General features: G+C 40.9%; 1 protein-coding gene across 3 annotated transcripts; it reads right to left on the bottom strand.

Moving 5' to 3' along the window:
* Positions 1-606: 606 nt before the first annotated feature.
* Positions 607-3,892, bottom strand: LOC111901333 (receptor kinase-like protein Xa21). 3 transcript variants are annotated; one of them, XM_023897193.2, is made up of 3 exons: positions 2,750-3,892; positions 1,205-2,623; positions 607-1,129 (listed from the first exon to the last, which is right to left on the bottom strand). In XM_023897193.2, exons 1-3 carry the CDS (start codon positions 3,852-3,854, stop codon positions 732-734), a joined length of 2,922 nt encoding a protein of 973 aa, XP_023752961.1. In that variant the 5' UTR covers positions 3,855-3,892; the 3' UTR covers positions 607-731. The 3 variants fall into 3 exon arrangements, with proteins under 3 accessions (XP_023752961.1, XP_023752958.1, XP_023752960.1); XM_023897190.3 differs by having other exon boundaries at positions 1,205-3,892; XM_023897192.3 differs by having other exon boundaries at positions 607-1,123; positions 1,205-3,891.
* Between the last annotated feature and the right edge of the window lie 18,528 nt (positions 3,893-22,420).

Here is a 22,420-nt window from a genome sequence, read left to right as displayed (position 1 = left end):
CACAAAAGATTAAGTGCCATTAAATTTTTAATTTTTAGTGGCATATAATAAGTGCCACTAAAAACCATGATATAGTGGCACATTAACCATATGCCATTAAAAATGTGTGCCACTATATGTCATTTTATTTGTAGTGGATTGATCATGTATTTCATGACTTGTACTCGTCCTGACGTCTCATTTTCTCTGAGCATGGTGATTCGTTTCCAGGACAACCCAGACGAAAGTCATTGGACAGCAGTAAAAAACATTTTGAAATACCTAAGAAGAAAAAAGGATATGTTCGTGGTGTATAGGGGTAAAAATGAGTTGAGAGTTACAGGTTATACAGATGCCAGTTTCTAGAATGATATGGACAATTCGTGTTCGCAGTCGGGATGGATGTTCTTTCTTAATGGAGGAGCGGTCACTTGTAAAAGTTCCAAGCAGTCGACAGTCGACAGTGGCAGACTCTAAGGATCTTTAAATAAATATTTTTCTAGAAATGAGAATGTAGTTGACAATGATAATGAAAATAATTCTAATGACCCCAAAATTTCCTATGACACTTTGTAGAAAAAAAAAACAATTTGATGAAATTCTTAATACCAAAAGAGAACAACAATCTTCTCAAGAAACATTTAGAACTGATTATTTTATTATTCTATTGCCAAGTGCATAATTATCTTATAAAAAAACAAATACAACTAATGTTTTCAAGAAGAAAAAATACAACTTTATTTTGTTTTCACTCAAGTATGAAGAGCAGGTAAGATATTTTGAAGTGTATCCCAAACGTGATGCAACTGATGGGCAACAATTCTGATGTTCATCCGTTGTGGTGGTGAATCCATGGAGCATGATACTCCTGTCTTGACAATTGAAGCAACACATTCCTCTATTATTTTTGCATTTGCTGACGTGCATTTCTTAGGATCAGAATGCTCTTGTAGAAAATTTAAAAGATCATCATCAACTACATCGGTTACATGATCTGGCAACGCCAAGTATGCAAATTTATGAAGGCTAAGGCCTTCGTTGAAGATGTTATCCGTTGGCCTTTTCCCTGTCATTATCTCCAACAATAGTATTCCGAAACTGTAGACATCTCCACTACTTGTCATCTCACTCCCAACACCATACTCTGCAACTTTGCAACTTATAACCAATCACTTTAAGAGAAAAGATAAATAAGTATAAGCATCTAGGAATACATGAACTTTACCTGGAGGTGCATACCCAATCGTTCCTCTAATGCCACTTGTGCTGTTTTGGTCTGAATTTGTTCCAAGAAATCGAGCTAACCCAAAATCTCCAACGTGAGCCACCATATCATCATCTAGCAGAATGTTGCTAGGCTTCAAGTCGCAGTGAACGATGCTTGGGAGACAGTGATTGTGAAGATAATCGAGTGCAGATGCGACATCAATGAGAATATTTATTCTTTGAAGAAGGTTCAGTCTTGATTTACTTTCACTTGAATGCAGCCAATCATGTAAACTCCCATTGGGCATGAATTCATACACCAAAGCTTTGAAGTCATTTCCTTGAAAGTCAAGACTTGAACATGAAGTTATTATCTTCAATAGATTCCGGTGTCGAATATTACGCCATGCTTCACACTCTGCTATAAAGCTTTTATGAGCACCTCGGTTTTGAAGATGTATAACCTTGACAGCAACATATTTATCATGATCATCAAGAATTCCTTTGTAAATAGAGCTGAACCCACCCTCGCCAATTAAATTGGCTTCGGAGAAGCCATTGGTAGCCTTGAAAAGTTGACTGTATGTGTATGATACTTGTTTAGATTGTTCACCGTTCACTGAAGACTGAGATGGTTGGTCTTTGAATTTCTTACACCAAGCGTACAAAAAGCATAAAACGGTGAAAAGTATGAATGCAATTAAAAGGACTATTACGAACACAGGAATCCTTTTTTGATGTTTTCCTGTCTCCTTGCATTTTGGTAACCCAAGCTCAGCCAAGCCACCACAAAGCCTACTATTCCCCAAAACTGAGTATGCACTTGCATTGGCGAACACTCCAACCACTGGTACATCACCCTCAAAATCATTATAAGATAGGTTTACATATTCTAATAAGATCAACCGCTCCAAGAATCGAGGAATTTGTCCCGATAAATTATTATGGGAGAGATCGAGTGTCGAAACTCCTCTTAGGGAACTTAATGATGGTGGTATAGTGCCTTGAAATAAGTTTCCTTTGAGGGATAAGAATATAAGGCTAATGCAACCACTAATGCTACTTGGAATTTTACCTGATAAATTGTTATAAGATAAATCCAGAGAAGTCAACATCTGAAGCTTGCCAACCTCTGTTGGAAGTGATCCAGATAGGTTGTTTTGAGAGAGATTTAGTACTATGGTTAGAGATATAAGCTGAAGAAGTTGCTTAGGTATTCTTCCGCTTAATTTATTGTCACTAAGGTTTACATCTAATAGATGATGACACTTTCCTAGGCTTGATGGAATATGGCTTTCCAGTCTGTTGGAATTTAACCTAAGGTTAGTCAACAATGATAAGTTCCCTATGGTGTCTGGAATGGGCCCAGAAAATTGGTTCTTAAATAGTGCAGCAACTTGCAGCTTTTGAAGCTGACCAATGGTGGATGGGATTTTTCCTGTGAATCGGTTATTTGCTAATATTAATATAGTCAAGCCAGCTAGATTTCCTATACTTGGAGGGAGGTTTCCATATATAAGATTTTGATCTAAAAATAGGTAACTGAGTCGATCAGAAAGATTACCGATTGATGCCGGCAGCACTCCTTGAAGCTTGGAACTTGAAAGGTCCAATACGTCTAATTTGCTGCAGTTTTTCAAAGTATCAATAAACTTCATATCATCAGCTTCTCCGAATCCAAAGTTGTTACCACCTATGGATATCCAATACATATCTTTTAGTTTTGCAAAGTCAATTTTCAACTTCCCACTAAAGTTGTTGTCCTGCGCTTCAAGAAACCCTAATTTCGAACAATTAGATAGTGATGCTGGAAGAGGTCCGGTCAGTTTGTTACCGTATAACTGAAGATACACAAGACGAGGAAGCATTGCACCTAAAGCTGAGGGAAGACTACCGGTGAGGTGATTTGAAGCAATGGAAAAGTGAGTTAAGAGTGAGTGGTTAAAAATGGAATGAGGGATGGTTCCATTTAAGTTACAACCACCAATGTAAAATTCTGTTAAGCTTTTCCAATGGCTTATGGTGTCTGGAATGCTCCCACCCAACGGATTGTCACTAGCACTGAAGGATTCTATTGATATATTCCCCAAAACAGACGGGATTCCACCTGTTAGCTTATTATCATGAACTGCAATAAAAGTAAGTTTTGAGAGGAAACTCATCTCTTTGGGTATGCTTCCAACTAGCTTGTTCTCATTAAGTCCAAGCCTTTCAAGTTTGGAACAACCGGACAAGTTGCTTGGAATGACTCCATTGAATTTGTTATGGCCAAGATCGAGGACACGTAGTCTGTATAGACGACCGAGTTCATGAGGGATGGTTCCTTGAAAGCTGTTGTTTGCGATAGAAAACAAACGAAGGAAGCTGAGGTTCCCTATATAAGGAGACAACGAGCCTTCTAGCCCTTGCGACTCCAACCATAGAGCAGTGACTTTTTTATTCTGCTTCCCACATGAAACACCACTCCAATCACAGAAATGAAAGGAAGAGTTCCATGAGCTTAGAGCTTCTTCATTCCTGATCGTCGACTTGAACTGCAACAATGCTTGATAATCTGCCTCATTATTACCGACACCAGAAACAGTAATCAGAAAGATAGTAAAACAAGAAAAGATGAAAGCAAAACAGGAGGAAGATGATAAGGAAGTTGTTGGTTGCCCTGAGTTCATTTTTGGAACTAAATTAACTTAGGCTTAGTTACAATGATATGTAGTTGCTCGATTTTATAGTTATATTCAAACATACTGAGGACCCAACTCCTCAATTTTTTATAGCAATAGTTGATCCGTGATGATGATGGAGTGATTATTTTTATGTTTGATCATAAAACGTTCTTACATGACTTACAAAAAACGACAATAAGTCTTTGACTACCGGATTTTATCTTGTCAAATTACATTGAAACATAACATTTTCATTTGCTATTTTGATTAATTAACTCTGTACTCTTTGTCATTTTTTTTCATAATGTTACATAGTTGTTAAATATTCGACTTAAAAAGTAAAACTTAAATTGTAAAAAATATATCATCCATTGAGATCGTTAAAATAAATACATTACGTACTGTTAATTTTCATTTATCATTTTTATTGATAAGTTATGTACTTAACTAATTCTGTTAGAATATTTAAAATGATGTTATTATCTGCTTTCCGCATTCAATCCCAAAATATGTCTTCGTTTCACACATAGGCAACAACTTTTGATTTTTTTTACCTTAACTAGTTTTCAAACTCCTTTTTTGGGCTTAATATATATGCTTTCGCTTGACTTATTCAAATCCCACGTTTTGTGGGTTGCATAATGCTTAAGCTTTTAAGGTTTCTTTTCATTAAACAATCTTAGTCTTACTCAAGTAAAAGATCAATGATATAATAAGAGTAGTGCGAGTAGGTACTAAATCAGTTGGGCCAACAAAGGAACTAATTCATATTATTGCAGTTACTCTGTGATTTTACATTCGGTTAATTATTATAATGAAATTATGTAATTACCAAGTTTGTTCATACAAATTTTACCAGTACTCCTGTATCGATCGAAGGAATCACCACTCCAGCCTTGAGTTTTATCAGATGCCGTAACTTAGAGGAAATAAAGATAAAACGTAACCACAGAGCAACGACTATGAGACACAGCAAGAAGGTTTTTTGATGGTTATGACTAAAACGAAAAAAGAGCAAATATTTTTACTCAAAATCCAAACGTGAAAAAGAGCCAGTTTACTGATTAATTCCTAAAAAGGACCAAAATACCCTTTAGTTAGCCCCTAAATTCTACTCATTTTGTCTTTCGTTTTCTAGCTTAGCCAACACAGAAACATGAAAAAATATTAGAAATGTCTATTTTAACAATAAACCAACAAAAGACCATACTGCCAACCTCAAGGAAAAGACCAAAATGCCCTCGTGTGCAAGGCATGAGAATGGGAACAAAAATGTTATGAAACTTTAACGACCCAAAAATCAAGGGTAAAAATTTCATTTTTAATATAACTAAAACATTGATACCATTTAATTTAAATATTTCAATTCGTAGTCAAGTAAATCCTTTATCAGAGTTTATCCCAAAATCATTAATTGCGGAAATCATAGTGTGTGCAGTGCGATCAATCCGATCCCTTCCTTTCCAAAACGATGATACCTGAAACCATAAACAAAACATGTAAGCACAAAGCTTAGTGACTTTCCCAGAGCATACCATACACACAATCCACATATCACATATCCTGTTAGCTATAAAAGCTACCTGTATCACATATCCTGCTAGCTATAGAAGCTACCCACAACACATAAGCCATGCATACAAAAACTTGTAAGGATGTCGTGGGCTCCCCCAGGGTCTTACACCATTGTGCCATGGGCTACCCCACATGGTCTTAACCTGGGAATGTCATGGGCTACCCCACATGGTCTCATATCCAATTGCCAAGGCTCCCCCCGGGGTCTTCCATGCAAGTATCACAAAGACAACTAGCATAACAGACATCACATAAATATATCACATATCACAGAAATATCTACACATAACACAAATAAACCTATAAGGATGTCGTGGGCTCCCCCAAGGGTCTTACACCATTATGTCATGGGCTACCCTCACATGGTCTTTACCTAGGAATGTCATGGGCTACCCCACATGGTCTTACATCTAATGCCATGGGCTACCCCACATAATCTTACATCCAATGCAACGGGCTCCCACGGGGTCTTCCATGTAATAACACACAATCACATAGCATATCAAATCACAGAATGACTAACACATATACCATAATCACATAATGGTCCGGCCTTGGCGCCTTAGACCCATGGGTATGGTGAGAAGACTCACCTCGCACTGCTGAAGTCCCATGGATGAACTTCCAGCTGCTGGTTGACAGATTCACGAGCTGTCAACATCAAACAATACCCAATTAATAATTGGGTTCCAATGCATAACCACAACTCCATACTTGGGGTAAAAGACTACTTTACCCTAACTCAACTTTATTCAGTCCAAGGCCTAATCCAAAGGCCCAAAAGTCAAACCATGGGCCCAACCTTTACATGGTCTCATTCAAAGGCCAACCATTTAGTCTAGTCCAAACATTTGGCATTTTTAATGACCCAATACTTCATAATCATAAAGGCCCAATTATGGCCCATATATGGCCCAATTTTCCAAATTGGGCCCAAACCATCACATGGGCCTTACCCTAAAGCCCAATAAACTATTATAGTCCATATGATTGTTCTTGAATGACCCATCAATATCCCAATCATCAAAGCCCAATAGAAAGGCCCAACTCAAAGCCCATGTGAAATTAGGGTTTCACATAAAATGACAATTAGGGTTAAGTGTTTCTCACTTAACCCATTAAGGACTTAATCCATTAAGTCCACCACTCTGCTAGATAAATCATATGGTGTGATTGGGTTTAACGCATTGTCCAATTCCAATGGCCTAAATGTGGGTCTCGATAATTCCAAAGCCCATAAATCCAATATTAGGGTTTTCTAAACCCTAATTAGGGTTTCCAACCCCATCTTAGCCGAATAGGCCCAATAGTTAGGTCTTTTGATCAATTAGGGTTCATTAGGCCCATTAGTCACATGTTTGAGCTTTTAGGTTAATTAGGGCTTTATTGGACCCATTACGGTTTTATAGGGCCCACTAGGGTTTATTAGGCCCATTAGGGTTGTAGTCCCTTTGTCCAAACATCCCGAACGAGTCACAATCCAAACGAGGCACACCGCCACCCGACACGGCGGTCGGTGGCGGCAGGAGGTGGCAGCCACCACCTCACGGTGGTGGTTAGGGTTTCTTTTTCATTATTTTACTTTCTAATATATTTTATAAGGCTTTAATCCTAAAATAATACAAACACAGCTAAGCTAAACACACACACACACACACACATAACCACCTTGTGGTGGCAGTGGGGTTTTCCTTCGGATCTCCGGCCAAAAAAATCGTTCCAGCCTCATTTCGTCACCACAGTCGAACAAAAGCACCACAACCACCTTTCACGGTGGTTGGTGGCAGCAACGACGTGACAGGAACGGCGACCATGGGGTTTGTGACACCCCGTTTTAAGAAGAGTAATTAAGTAATGAACCAGGAACCCCGGGAAATAATTATTATGATTATTTTATATTATTAGAGTCCAAAAATTTAATAACAATTATCAGAATGTTAGTTTCGGGGGTTAAAGAATAATTTTGGACTTAATTTGAAAGGATCTTGAATAGCTGGGGCTAAAATGGTAAATTACGGACTTATGTTGAAATTAATTGGTCATGGAGGGGCCATATGGAAATTACTTGGACTCAATATGCAAGGATTTCAGAAGGGAGGGTTTAGATTGTAAATTTAGGATTCGTTTTGGAAGAAAATAGAGGAGGAGGGACCATTCTTGTTATTATGGGATTTTGTTTAAAGAACTAGGTATATAACCCCTCTATCCCCCCCCCTGTAACCCTAACCCTAGTGACCATATGTGCAGCCACCCCTATCACATACCCTCCAGTCGTCACCTTCTTCACTCCCACTCCCTCCGCCGTTGCTCTCTCTCGTTGCCGCCCTCTCGTTCCATTTTCCCGATCAGCAAGGTTGCTAGTGACGTTTTCTACGACCGGACTTTGAGGGCTGCTGCGAAACCAATGAAGCGTGACTGTTGCTACCTCGCTATTGTGACTCCGACGAACGGATGAGATCGACGTTGCGGCAGCCGGTCCTAAGCCGCCTCCTTCCATCCTTCTTCTTCTTCTGTTTGTCGGTACCTTGCCGCCACGAGGCCGCCACCGTGGTTCCGGCTGCGCCATTGAAGACCCAGCCGAGACCAGCTCCGCTATGGCCAGCTGATAGCGCCGCTGCCTCTCTCTCTCTCTCTCTCTCTCTCTCTCTCCTTTTTCCTTCGTTCTACCACTGCTGTTGTTGCCCGTTTCTTGTGTTGCTGTTGTTGCAACCCACCTCAGTGGGTGTTAGGTTCATTATTCGGGCATATGTGTGACATCCCCTATTTTCACGGCCAGAAAATACCGATTTTGTTTATGCTTTATAAAAATCAGAGTATATCTTTTAATAAAAATGTTGCAGAATTTGTTCCCAGAAAAACATGATAATCACGTTATCAAAGCATTTCTAAAGAAATATATTTTTTTATTCACTTTTAAAACATTTGGGATGTCATCGTCAATACAGAAACATAAGCATAAACATAACTTACATTTATTTACACTAGTGATCTACATCTCTTTTAAATCTCTCAGTGTAATGTGACTTCATATCAACACTTGTGATATAAATAAACTGAGTGGGTCGGGTTGGGAAACCTGGTGAGTACATAGGGTTTTCAACCCACAATAATATAGTTATTGTATTTAAACATCAAACAATCAACCCAATTACCCATTCCCATTATCTTCTTAAGGATTTTCTTACCCTAAGGATCAGCTAACCCTTGTTCATTCATTCCTAAGGATCATCCTAAGGAAACAACATGAAGTCCATTGTTGCCAATGACACATTGGTCAAGCGCAGCTGCTAATATTATCACTTACGTGCAGCTGCCAGAATTAGGACATTTGCTATGAGGCGCTTCTGCCGGTATTGAGCTTTAAACGCTACTGTCATGGTCATAAGGCTCCCTATTAGGCGCAGCTGCCGATACTATCCTTAGAGCGCAGCTGCTAGGACGTTTACCGTAGATCTAAAACATCTAAGGGTTGTGGCGCAGCTGCCAGTGCTCATCTATAGGGTACTAGGTCCCTTGCTCCCAATGTATACCTATAGGGCACTAGGTCCGTACTACTAATGTTCTTCTATTTCAGCTTTTATTCCTCATCATTCATCTACCCATGTTTCACCCAACATATTTTGTAGATATAAAATACTTATATAGTTTAAATCATTGAAAGCATGTATAAAACGTTTCATCCAGCATAGATAGCAAGTATTCAGATAATATGCACACATAGCACGTAATTTATATAAAATACTTCATATCTATGTGTAAGCTGAAAGTAACTATGCACTCACAACACATAATATATATTAAATACTTCATATCTATGTGTAAGATGAAAGTAACTATGCACTCACAACACGTAATATATAATAAATACTTCATATCTATGTGTAAGATGAAAGTAACTATGCACTCACCTGAAAGGTGGTGACTCAGCTCTCGGACAACGCTTCGATACTCTCAAAACAATTTTCCTTCGATAAAACCTAGTACCAGTACTACTAGAGTTTAGTCTAAAACACTAAACTGCCTGAAACACTGCTTCCCAAATTATCTCAAGACCTTCCTGGTCTCCAATCATTTGTCGGTTATCTGCAACACTGAGTTCCAACTCAACTGTGGAGTCAAAGGACTCCTCACTTATTCGCTCCCACGACTTCTGAACAAAATCTTTCTCTGGAACTAGTTTCTACTAGTTATCCTGTCACTGTGGCTCTAACAACCTCCCGATCCACCAATCAGGTCCAAACGTCACATCCTGATGTCATCAATTCCACGACTACAACATGACGGCTCCTAGACTAATGGTAGCCCCTAACATACCCGAACCCCAACGGTCCACTGCTACTTTGATCTCATAACTGTGGTGACGATCCGACTGTCGAATCATCGGCTTAACCATGAACCATTTGGGAAATCCGAAATCTAACCCATGGATTCCCATATCTTCACCGCTGCACCCGAACTGGTGGGTACTACTATTTCCCCCGCGTCCAAATAACGCGCTCATGCTATCTACTAATTTGACGAGTGCTACGGCTACTTCCGCAGACTTACAACACTATACTACTATCTGACTGCTAGTGAATGCTACGGCTACCCCCGCAGACTTACAACACTACTACTACTATCTGACTGCTAGTGAATGTTACGGCTACCCCTGCAGAGTTACAACACTACTACTACTATCTGACTTCTAGTGAATGCTACGGCTACCCCTGCAGACTTACAATACTACTACTACTACTACTACTATCTGACTGCTAGTGAATGTTACGACTACCCCCGCAACCTTAAAACACTACTACTACTACTATCTGACTGCTAGTGAATGCTACGGCTACCCCCACAGACTTACAACACTACTACTACTACTATCTGACTGCTAGTGAATGCTACGGATACCCCCGCAGACTTACAACACTACTACTACTATTACTATCGAAGGACATCCTGACTATCCCTAGTCCTGGTAGTGATTCCTCATCCTGATTTCTCAAAACCAGCCCTCAGTCTTTGAATACTGCATCAACCTCGAGATCTTATATCCTTGATATACTTAGCGCTTCGTCGAGGAATTCTTCGGCTTGGTTCCCAAACCAACCGTCTACTAATCCGGATACAAGAAGCTATTGTTGGGAAGTTTCCAAACTCCCAACTCCTGAATCTACACAACCCTGCATGCTGACTCTGTTACTGGCTACTAATACGAAGATTTCTCTTGCTAACCGTTCTCAGGATCCTCATTCCGACTCACTAGAGCCCTACAGGTGGTCCTCCAATCCTGGATTCCCAACCAGCTTCTAACTATCTCGATTACATGAACTAACTGTTGGGAAGTTCCTCAAACTCCCAATTCTGAACTCCTCAATCCATCAATCACTGTGCTACTATCTTTTCTTCTCAGAGGCCGTGTACTCATTCTGGGTCTACGTGCTCTTATCCTTGTATACTCGGAGGGTTCTCCCCCACTTGGATTCGGCTAACTCCTTACTGCTCACTGGTCGAAAGGATTCCCAACCTTCCTTCCATTAAAAGGGCGATCTGCTGTCCACCAACGTTTACCTCTGTCGGTGCTCCAACTAACTCTTACCAGATCCGAACCATTCTTGCTATCTAACTGAGCACCCTTCAATCCTTAACTGTATTTGCTTTAGGGACTACATCCCGAGAACCTGCGTTTGGGGTGCACATCCCCAACCCACTTCCCTACTGACCGCTAGCTACTCCACTAAAACTCTGGCTTGTTACTACTAAGAATATAACTGATCATTACCCGACTAACACCTTCCGCAAGTAGTGAGACACTACTGAATCTTACACATACATGCTACAGTTACTGTATCCGAAGTAACCTGATCTAGAGGGGACGACCTCCAATTCACCATTCAATTCCAAGGTATGCAGATGGCATAAAACTCTGTCACAAGCAGGTAATATAATACCCCAACACATATGCTTATTGACATCAATGCAACAACTTACAATAATATCATGAATAACAATTGACAGGGAGGTAAAAGATACATACCTCCATCACTCAGCGCTGCTCCAATCCTTGCTAAAATCAACCGGAAAACTCGGCTCCGAGCCGTGGGCGCCCATGCCCGGCCTCGGCAACCGCTGTAGGTACTTGAAGTCCCAAGGGCAGGAGCTGGCACTTGCCCTGCTGTATACAAACTCGGACAGTGGGTCTTCTTGTGGCCCCTCTGACTGCAATGGAAACATATCGGATCAAGTCCATGGGCGATGGTAACAATACAATCTCTGCTAAAATGGTCAAGCTGGCCGCACTTGAAACATCCGGCATCGCCACCACTTCTACGCCTGCACGCCTCCAATTGCGTCCTACCGCACTTCCCGCATCGACTGCGGCTCTGATAGTCCCTCATCCTCAAATCTGATCCCTTGAGCCTCTTACCCGAACCTGTGGCTACCTGAGTCTCATTCGTTTTCCTCTTCCTTTCCGATTCCCTGCCCGTCTCTCGCTCCTGCGTTACCTTGTCGACACCGCCCGTCGACTGAACAACAGCTGTCTGATCCTGGAGCTTCGCGATCAACCTATCAGTGATCCTCACGACCACGTCGGGCAAATCCTCGCGAATGGCTCGCGTAACCTCCTCAATTATCCAATCATGCAGAGGTCTCTCTTGGAGACAGGATGCCCCACTCACTCATATCCACTGATGACAAAAACTAGAAATGGGATCTCCTTCCCCGATGGATCCCTGAACTCCATAAGCATCGGGCTCTATACGAGCCTCAATCTGTCCTGAAACTATCCCGGCCCTAAAGGCCTCCAGATGACTGTCCATAAGCTCCACGATGGTCTCTCCAACCGAACCAAAAATCACTGGAGTCTGATCGATGATGTTGCGCATGATCTCTGTGGAAATGAAATCCCTCATCTGATCATCAAGCTGCCCGGCTCTAGAACCTGAGCTAGATCCCTCCCTGATACCTGAACTGCTAACTGGTAACCCGCGCAACGTCACCATGCTGGAAACATAACACTCTATTGATCAATACTCACTGCTGCTGAGGGATCTCTCACACACACCCTAAAAGTTCTCTGGTCTTGTCTCGGTCCCTCTTGATTCGAGTACGGATCTTCTGCTTTCAGTAGTACGGGCCCATACTACCTTCCACATCTATCCGTACTTTCCTCAAGAACTGTCTCGACTCCACCAAGTCACTCTACTGCTACTGATCTATGCTACTACCTTCCTAGGCTTGCCCTAGGGAACTTCTGACTCCACCCAAACCAGTCCTCAGCTGCTGAAGGCCTCCTTGTAATGCCAATTAGCCACCACCTAAATACCATCACATGCAATGAGGCTCGGATAATCCTTCGAGTAAAAGTCTCGTCCCTACAACGGTTAGACTCAAACGAGAGCTGCGCAGTAGGGCCAAATCCAGCACTCTGAGATTATTCAACCCTGATCACATGTGATGTGATGTATTCACCTAATGACTAACTCCCATCACTCAGAGTCCCACAAAGCACAAAGCAAGCAGCATTCGGATAAAGGAAACATACTCAGGCAAAACTATTCTCATTACAAGAAACTGTATTAGCATACAATGCTAATCTCATACTATCAGGCATAACCTACACAGGCTATCCTACTACTGTCTACTCAATACTAGCACGAAATTCTTATCAAGCTGAAACACATAAAGCAGGCACATAAGGCATCCTCCTAGATCCTTAGTCCTATACTAGCATGTTGTTCTACTGAAACTGAAACTGGAACTAAACTAAAACTAAAACTAATAATCATAAACTTGTATGGGTAACTTGGGAGTACTTACTTGAGCTCGGCTGATTGCATGCACCACACCCCTTTTCTCTTTTCAAGTTATTTTCTTTCTAAATATTATTTTCGTTTTTTCTAAAATTCTTTTCTTTTCTCAAACTCCTTTTTACCAAAAATTCCTTTCGAAAATGTTTTTCTTTTGAAAACCTTTTACCGTTTCCTTAGTTTGAGTCCAGACATACTCTCAAGTATGTCTGAATCCCTCAAACCAAGACTCTGATACCAACTTGTAACGACCCAAAAATCACGACTAAAAAAAATTCTTTTAAAACATTACTAAAACCATATTTATAAAAACGTATCATAATTCATAACATAATTTTCGAGTATTAAATTCAAAACATAATCTCATTATCAGAGTAAAACATTCCCTAGGCTAACTGACTATGGTGTGTGCACTGCAACCTCTCCGAGCTCCTCTTTTGAAAACTGAGTACCTGAAACCAAAACTGAAAACCGTAAACACGAAGCTTAGTGAGCTCCCCCAAACTAACACATACCATACAACATAATAAGCACATACTGGGCCTTGCCCACTGCATCGGACCGAGGTCCGGACTAACTGGGGCCTTGCCCCTGCATCGGACCGAAGTCCGGAAACTGACTGGGACCTTGTCCCCTGCATCAGACCGAAGTCCGGAATAATTGGGGCCTTGCCCCCTGCATCGGACCAAAGTCCGGAAACTGACTGGGACCTTGTCCCCTGCATCGGACCGAAGTTCGAACTAACTGACTGGGACCTTGTCCCCTACATCGGACCGAAGTCCGGACTAACTACACAAAGCATAACATAAACATAACAACTAGCATGAACACACATATACTGCATACCGCTTCGGGACTCCGGGAGCCTCGGGGCCTCCTTAGGGTGCTAGGGGTTTTATCTAGGGTTTAGGGGGCTCAAAATAGGCTAGAGAGAGAAAGAAATTAAAGAGAGAAAGGATTTTGGTGTGATTTGCTTGGCAACCCTCGCAGCCTATTTATAGGCGCAAGCCTTCGGAGGTACGCTGGGCGTACAACAGGTTACGCGGGGCGTAACTTCGGATAAGGGTGCCAAATGGCGAGCTTCGGATGGGGCGACGTGGCTACTCCTCGGACCAAGCAGATCGACTACGCGCGGCGTTCCCTCTTCGCACGTAGGGCATACCTCGTACGCGAGGCGCTCCTCGGCTACGCTAGGCGTAACCCCCGCACCAGGTGTCATCATCTGAAGCGAGACCGTGCTCAGCAAGCGACGGTTGAGATTTATCCACGTCATCGTATCTAGCAACAGCTTCGCAAATTCACCTTCCAACTTTAAAAATTCGTATATTTCTCATACGAACTCCATTTTTGACGTTCTTTATATCCACGTGAAGGCGGGAACGTACTCTACAACTTTTGTTTAGACTCCGTCGGCTAATTTTGACTTTATTTTAAAAGTTACATTATTAACAGGCTGGGACAGGATTGGTCCGTTAAATTCTCATAACTTCTTCATCCAACATCCGCTTTCTCCCATCTTTTTCTCCTTACGCTACTCTTAACGAGATCTTCGATTCTCGTTTAGGTTGTTTCGGCTAAAAACCGCTTGATCTATTATTTGAATTTCGGGCTGTACACTGCTAATCCGAAACTTCGAAAAATCATAACTTCCTCACACGAAGTCATATTTGGACGTTCTTTTTATGGACGCTCTTGGTTTAACGTTTTCTATGACTTTCGTTTAGATCGCTAAGGCTAAATTTTGCTCTATCGTAAATTCACTATTTACGCTTCCCGGTATCGTGTCGGTTCCGTCGCGAAACTTCGACGGGCCATAACTTCTTCGTTATAACTCAGATTTTGGCGTTCTTTATATGTACGGAAACCTTGTAACATATACTACATCTTGGTTAAGATTATTCATTCTAAATAATATTTTGCCGAAAAGTCATCTTCGACACTTATTGCCTCTAATTTGACTAGCCCGGATCTACGGGCGTTACAATATGGATGTGTGTTCGTGTATTGTGATGGGACAAGGCCGCCGAAGTATCCCTTGGCCGGAGATCTGAAGAACAAAACCCCACTGCCACCACCGTAGGGTGGTGGCTGCCACTGTGTATAGTCGCCTGCCGCCACAAGGTGGCTATGTGTGTGTGTGTGTTATTTTATGAGTGTGTGTGGGTTATTGGATGTTATTGTAAAATTGTAATTGGAATAATAATAGAAGAACTCCAAACCACCACCATGAGGTGGTGGTTGCCGCCACCGGCCACTGTGCCGGGTGGCGGTGTGCTTGATTGCGTTTGGACCTCGTTTGGGGGATGTTTGGACAATGTGGAATCAATGAAACCCTAATGGGCCTAAAGAAGCCCTAGTGGGCCCAATGGAACCCTAATGGGCCAATAAGGCCCAATGTGACCTAGAAGCCCAACCAATGGACTAATGGGCTAGGATTGGGTTGGAAAACCCTAATTAGGGTTTGGAAGACTCTAAGGGTATAAAACCCTAATTGTGGGAATCATTTCCGGCACACACGAGAATTAATTATTAAACCTAAATAATGATTAATAATCATTGGCAAAATTAACCTAAAAGCAACATGGGACTTAATGGATTATTTCCTTAGTAGATTAAGTCCTTAATGGGTTAAGTAGGAACACTTATCCGTAATCATTATTTCATGTGAAAAACCCTAATTTTAGGATTATGGGCTTGGACTTATTGAGACCCACATTTGGGCCAATGGAATAAACTTAGGTATTAAGCCCAATCACATCATAAGAATTATTTAGTAAAGTGAGGGACTTAATGGATTAAGTCCTTAATAGGTTAAGTGAGAAACACTTAACCCTAATTGTCATTTTATGTGAAACCCTAATTTCACATGGGCCTTGAATTAGGCGTTCCTAGTGGGCTTTGGTAATTGGACTATTAATGGACTTCCAAGAATAAGCAAATGGACTAAATAATTATAGGGGTTTTAGGATAAGGCCCATGTGAGAGTCTTGGGCCCAATTTGGAAAATTGGGCCATAGATGGGCCATAAATGGGCCTTTCTGATCATGTGATATTGGGTTATGGGAATTGGATTGGGATAATTGGATGGGCCTTAAGGAAAGACCATGTAGAGGTCTAGGCCCAATTTGGAAAGTTGGGCCATATGTTGGGCTTTGGCCCATCATTTGGCTATTGGGCTTTTATAGTGTGAGTTGAACCTTGGGCTTGTAACCCAATTATTAATTGGGTATTGTTTGATGTTGACAGTGCGGGAATCTGTCAACCAGCAGCGGGAGTTGTATCTGCGGGACTTTAGCAGTGCCAGGTGTCACACCCCCAAACCAAGGATGGCGGAAACGTCCAGGGGTGGAGGACTTCATGTACAGTATCACAACAACGTGTATAATAGTGCTCAAAGTAAATACAACCATCAAAAATATAATTGAAAAAGTTACATCAAAGTATATGTTTACATGTTTCAAAATCAATTACAATATGATGACAAAAATAAATTGTTGACGGTTTAACGTCCCATCCTCAAAGCGCTGAAGTTTTCCTGTTTCACTGATTTCCTGAGAATACAAGTAGTTTTGAAAGAGTGTCAACAATTAAGTTGGTGAGTTCATAAGAGTTTTGTTTGGAGTAAAAACCGTTTTCCTTCTTAAAATCGATGAAGTTTGATTTCCAGAAAATCCAATATTTTCTTAGTTAGGTGTAAACAGAATAATCCTAAATGACACATTGATGTATTCTAGATTTACCCGTAGATTTCCCCTATAATTGTCCAGCTTATATAAGTTATATAAGATTTAGGTTAGATAAAACGTCGAATGTAATGGGTCCGCCCTAGGTCCACAACCAAACAAGGAACAGGAGATAAGGCGGGCACCACCAATTCCAAGCCAATCTAGACTAAATTCTTGTATGACTCAAGCATATACGCTCAACGATTATAGTTGAAGTCTAACCATATGAAAATCTATTGTGATTATAACCTATACATATCATAGTTCACCGGGGAGTAATAGGGATTAGGGAACCTGAACTATGCATATGAATAGCTTATCAAAAGTGATGGTGATGGTGAGTGTAACCTAAACAATGTGTTAATGTGAATATAACCTATACATATCATAGTTCACCGGGGAATAATAGAGATTAGTGAACCTGAACTATGCATATGAATAGCTTATCGAAAGTGATGTGAATATAACCTATATGATGTGTTAATGTGAATATAACCTATACATATCATAGTTCACCGGGGAATAATAGAGATTAGTGAACCTGAACTATGCATATGAATAGCTTATCGAAAGTGATGTGAATATAACCTATATGATGTGTTAATGTGAATATAACCTATACATATCATAGTTCACCGGGGAATAATAGAGATTAGTGAACCTGAACTATGCATATGAATAGCTTATCGAAAGTGATGGTGAATTCCTTTCTTGTAGTTAAGTTCCTAGAGTAGATGAAACATAAACTATACCTATTATAGTTTATTACATTGTTTGTAATATGTATTTACCATAACTATACCAATTATAACTCATGAGTTCGTTTGTGGGGGTATAATGGCTTAACTATACTTGTTATAGATTATCTTAATCGTCCATAGCGGCAATAACTCTTATGTAAGTGTAAGACCTTTAATATTGTGTTTGTTATATGAATGACCCTAAACTATACCTATTATAGTTTATCGATTGATTTCGTGGGAAATGAGCATAGGCCTTACTTGTCATAATTTATCAATATTTATATTTTAATGGATATAGCCTCGTAGTATCGTATATATATATATATATTTGTCATACTTGTGAAGATGTAAATCCATGTGTTTTCTGATGTATGTCTATGTAGGAATACAAAATTTGTCATATATTGCAACTACACATAATCAACTAACGATGTATACCTTGCTCGACATGTTACAAGGTGAAATGAAATTTATTGTGTTTTTCTGTTAATAACCTTTTCTGTAACTGATATTGGAAAAATTGTAGAAAAATCATAAAATGTCCAAATCAGGTTCTGTAACTTCTGAGAGTTTGGAAAATGAGTCTAGTTTGTTCATAATTTTTATTATAATTTTTAATGATCTCTAACTTGGGTGAAAAAGTCCATAATCACAGACTGGTCCGGATTGATGTTTGATATGATAGGCAGTTTTGTAAAAATCACCATAAATTGTAGAAAAATCGTATGGAGATGTGCAAGTAGTCATTTTAAAGCCAAGAAGTGGAACTACATGCACCTAAAACAGTTTTGAAAACAAAAATATTTAAGATGTCCAAAACAGTCCGTGAATGGAGTGAAACTTTTCTGATGAAAGCTGTTAGAAGAATGTAGTTATGTTCTAAGCATTTTAACTTGTATTCCCCCCCTAAAAACTTGAGAAAACGTGAAAATATAGGGGTATGAACTCACTTTGTGTGTTTTCAGTAGATAAGAGTTGAAGAAGAGAAGTGTTCAACCCAAGAACACTTGGAGAATCCCTTGAAGATTCGAAGCTCTAACACAAATATAATGGAGTTTGTGTAAGATATCCATGATTTGAGTGGAAATAATTGAGATAAACATAAAGGAAATGGATTATGCTTACCAAATGTGGAGGAAAAACTCAAGATCAGCCCTTCAATCTCGAATTTCTAGAGAGAGAAAGTGAGAGAGAAAAGAGTTTGATCTTCTTGTGAAATGAGAGTAAATGAGAGAAAATGAGGAGAGAGGATGAATATCCAGCTCTCAAAAACGTGGGGATGGCTTGCAAAAAGGGGTAAAAGGTACAAGGTATGGTGGGGAGGAGTATGGGTTGTCATGGAGTGGGTATGGGGGTTGCTTGCGTCATAAAGTAAAGCAAAGTCAACACTCCATCTCTTTGTACTTTACCCACTTGCTTTTAATATTTAAATAAAGATTTTTATGAAAATATGATTAAATTGTGAATATTTAGGGTTTATTATGTTAAAATATAATTTTGGGTGAAAACCCCGCGTTAAAATAATTAAAAACGGGCCTTAAACGTAAAACTATGCGAAAACCGGGAGAAATTGAGCTTCCAGCGAGACCTCTCGGTCCTAGGCCGAGGTTCGGTCCCTAGGCCGAGGTTCGGTCCGTGCTGATGCTGAGTCGGAAACGAAGGCGCGAGCCAGAAGAAGAAGCGAAGGCGAGGGGCGAGGGTCTGGTCCGAAGGCTCGGTCCGAAGGCTCGGTCCGAAGGGTCAGCAAGGAAGCTTCGGTTCGGAGCTTAGGAGGCAAGAATGGCAGAACCGAACGGACTGTAGTGAACAGTAATGAACAGTACCTTCGGTTCGGTTAGTGAACAGTACCTTCGGTTCGGATCAGCAGCCTTCTTCATCAGGAGGGTTCGGTTCCTAAGAGGGGTTTCGGTTCCTTAGAGGGGTTTCGGTTCCTAAGAGGGGTTTCGGTTCCTAAGAGGGGTTTCGGTTCCTAAGGTCCGTTTTTCGCGTAGACTTCCGTTTTTGGGCTGTTTTCGCCAAATTCGAGGGTCGGGATGCCCCGAGTGATTATAGAAAGTTGGGAGAGATTTCGAGGGAGATTTGGGAGAGATTCCTCGTTCTCAAAGAGATTTGGGAGAGATTTGACGTACTTGGAGAGATTTCGCATACGAAGAGATACGAGAGAGAGATTTCACATACTTAGAGAGATTTGGGAGAGATTTGACATTCTTGGAGAGATTTGACATACTTGGAGAGATTTGGGAGAGATTTGACATACTTGGAGAGATTTGGGAGAGATTTGACATACTTGGAGAGATTTCGCATACAAAGAGATATGTGAGAGAGATTTCACATACTTAGAGAGATTTGGGAGAGATTTGACATACTTGGAGAGATTTGGGAGAGATTTGACATACTTGGAGAGATTTGGGAGAGATTTGACATACTTGGAGAGATTTGGGAGAGATTTGACATACTTGGAGAGATTTCGCATACAAAGAGATATGTGAGAGAGATTTCACATACTTAGAGAGATTTGGGAGAGATTTCACCTACAAAGAGATATGTGAGAGAGATTTCACATACTTAGAGATATGTGGGAGAGGTTTCACTGGTGACCTTTCTGAGTGTCCGGCCACGCACTGCAAGGTCCTTAAACCCAGCTAAGCCTTGATTAGGGATCTTGCATACTCCCGATGAGTATGTAACATTGTTTTATCGGTTTGGCTTTCTACGTACCACCGTTTCAGGTTAAGGAGATTTAGGTGAACGCACTTTTCAATTTATGCTCCCTCATTAGAATAGAGAGTTGTTTAGAAGTTACTTAACGTAAACTCTAGTACTCACGGCAAATTGGGTTGACCGGTTTGACTTGTTGACTTTTGTTGACTTTGACTTGACCGAAAATTGACGGTTGTCACATCATCCCCCCGTTAGAGGGAATTTCGTCCCGAAATTTGAATTTAGGCAAGGAGTTTGAAAATGACTAAGGTCGGCTCTACATTATTTTGATTCTGACTAAGAGACGAGTTATCATACATGAAACTTAGCTTATACACATTATGATATAACCAATACTGGGCGGATAGTAAAATGTGTGATTCTATTTCAGTTTCACATCCCAACGAGGAAAAGAAACTAAGTCAGAGTTCTCACATTTTATTATCTACCAGGTATTTGTTATATATAACTGGGGAATGTATAAGCGAGGAAATCATAACAAATAACTTAGTAATTCTTCTTAATGAATTTGAGTTCCTAGTCAGGGCTAACATTGAACCTAGATGTATTTTAACCGCTCACCTATAAAGTAGAAGTATGTTCTCGAAAGTTCGACCTACATCCCTATGATGCAGTCCCATTGCGGAGTCGAAGCAATTCCTAGAATGGTCTTATGACGGCCTTGGAATTTCCTATTGTTTATGCTCCCAGTTTAATCTTTGGCATTACAACTATGCATGCTTAAATCAATGTTAGACTTAATTAAATAAAGAAATTTGGAATTTAAACGTCGGTGTTAGAAACACGTACTAATATTTGCAGGCAGTTCCGGGGTGGTCTCTCCTTCGGTGATCGCAAGTACCCTTCCACCACCACTGGCATCCCTTGCTCTTGGGCAGTTCCTTTTAAAGTGGCCTGTTTCTCCACATTTGTAACAGGATGGGCTTACTCCAGAGCCGGGGAACTGGTTGATGGGTCGTACCGGTGCCTTGCAGAAACGGGTAGTGTGCCCTTTTCTATTGCAGTTCTTGCAATGCAATTCTCTACAAGTCCCAGTGTGATGGAAGCTACACTTGTTACATTTCGGGAGGGTTCCAGCATATTGCTTTATGGGAGTGGGTGTGGTGAGGGTTGTGGCAGCATGAATCGCGACAATTGGCATGGTTGTCGAAGTGTCACGGCTGGCTCGATGGTCGATGAGTTGTTGTGCCAACTCCTTGGCGCTGTCGAAGGTAGTTGGTCTTGAGGCCAATACACTATCATGAATCTGGGATGATAGCCCCCAAAGGTATCGTTCTATCTTCTTCTCCTCTGGGGTGACCATTGCAGGACAGAGGAGTGCTAGGTCATTGAATCGGGCAGTATAAGCTTCGAGATCCATTCCCGACATTTTGAGGTTCCAGAGTTCCTCTTCTAGTTTTTGCACTTCGCCTCTTGGGCAATACTCTTTTAGCATTAAAGCTTTTAGATCCTCCCAGCTTATAGAGTTAGCCACTGCAGGAGTAAGTGACTTAACTCGGCTATTCCACCAAGTAAGAGCTTTTCTTGTAAAAGTGAATGCCGCATACTTGACTTTGCTCGCTTCGGGACAAGCGCAGATCTCAAAGACTGCTTCGGTCCTTTCAAACCATTGCATCAGCGCGATGACGCCCCCGCTTCCGTCGAAAGAATCGGGTTTGCCATTTGTGAAGTCTTTGTAAGAACACTCCTTAGTGCGTCCTGTGCTGTCCCCCTGATTCGAGTTAGTATTCCCGGATCCGAATCCACCGGATCCATTTGTACCCATTTGCGACATTGCTGCTGCCACTGCTGCTGTTACGGCAGCTTGAAACATTATGGGATCAAACTGCGGAGGGGGCGGTGCTGTGCTCCCGGAGGGTCTGGACTTTTTCTTTGGCGGCATAGTCCTATCATAAGTTGGTAGAGACGTACAAACGATAAGTTTTTAATAATAGAGACAAGTCAGAAGTTATCAAGCCAGACTTGTCTGTATCATGTTCTGTTTTTAAAAGTATTTTGTATGTATTTCGCAA

Source organism: Lactuca sativa, chromosome 2 (assembly GCF_002870075.4).
Source record: "Lactuca sativa cultivar Salinas chromosome 2, Lsat_Salinas_v11, whole genome shotgun sequence".
Lineage (NCBI taxonomy): Eukaryota > Viridiplantae > Streptophyta > Magnoliopsida > Asterales > Asteraceae > Lactuca > Lactuca sativa.
The sequence above is the reverse complement of the archived record's forward strand: the minus strand, read 5'-3'. Positions and strand labels throughout refer to the sequence as shown.

Coding starts and splice junctions, on each gene's coding strand:
- LOC111901333 (XM_023897190.3), bottom strand. CDS start 3,854: ATGAACTCAGGGCAACCAACAACTTCCTTATCATCTTCCTCCTGTTTT. Junction 1,130..1,204: donor GATTGGGTATGCACCTCCAG/GTAAAGTTCATG, acceptor TAAGTTGCAAAG/TTGCAGAGTATGGTGTTGGG.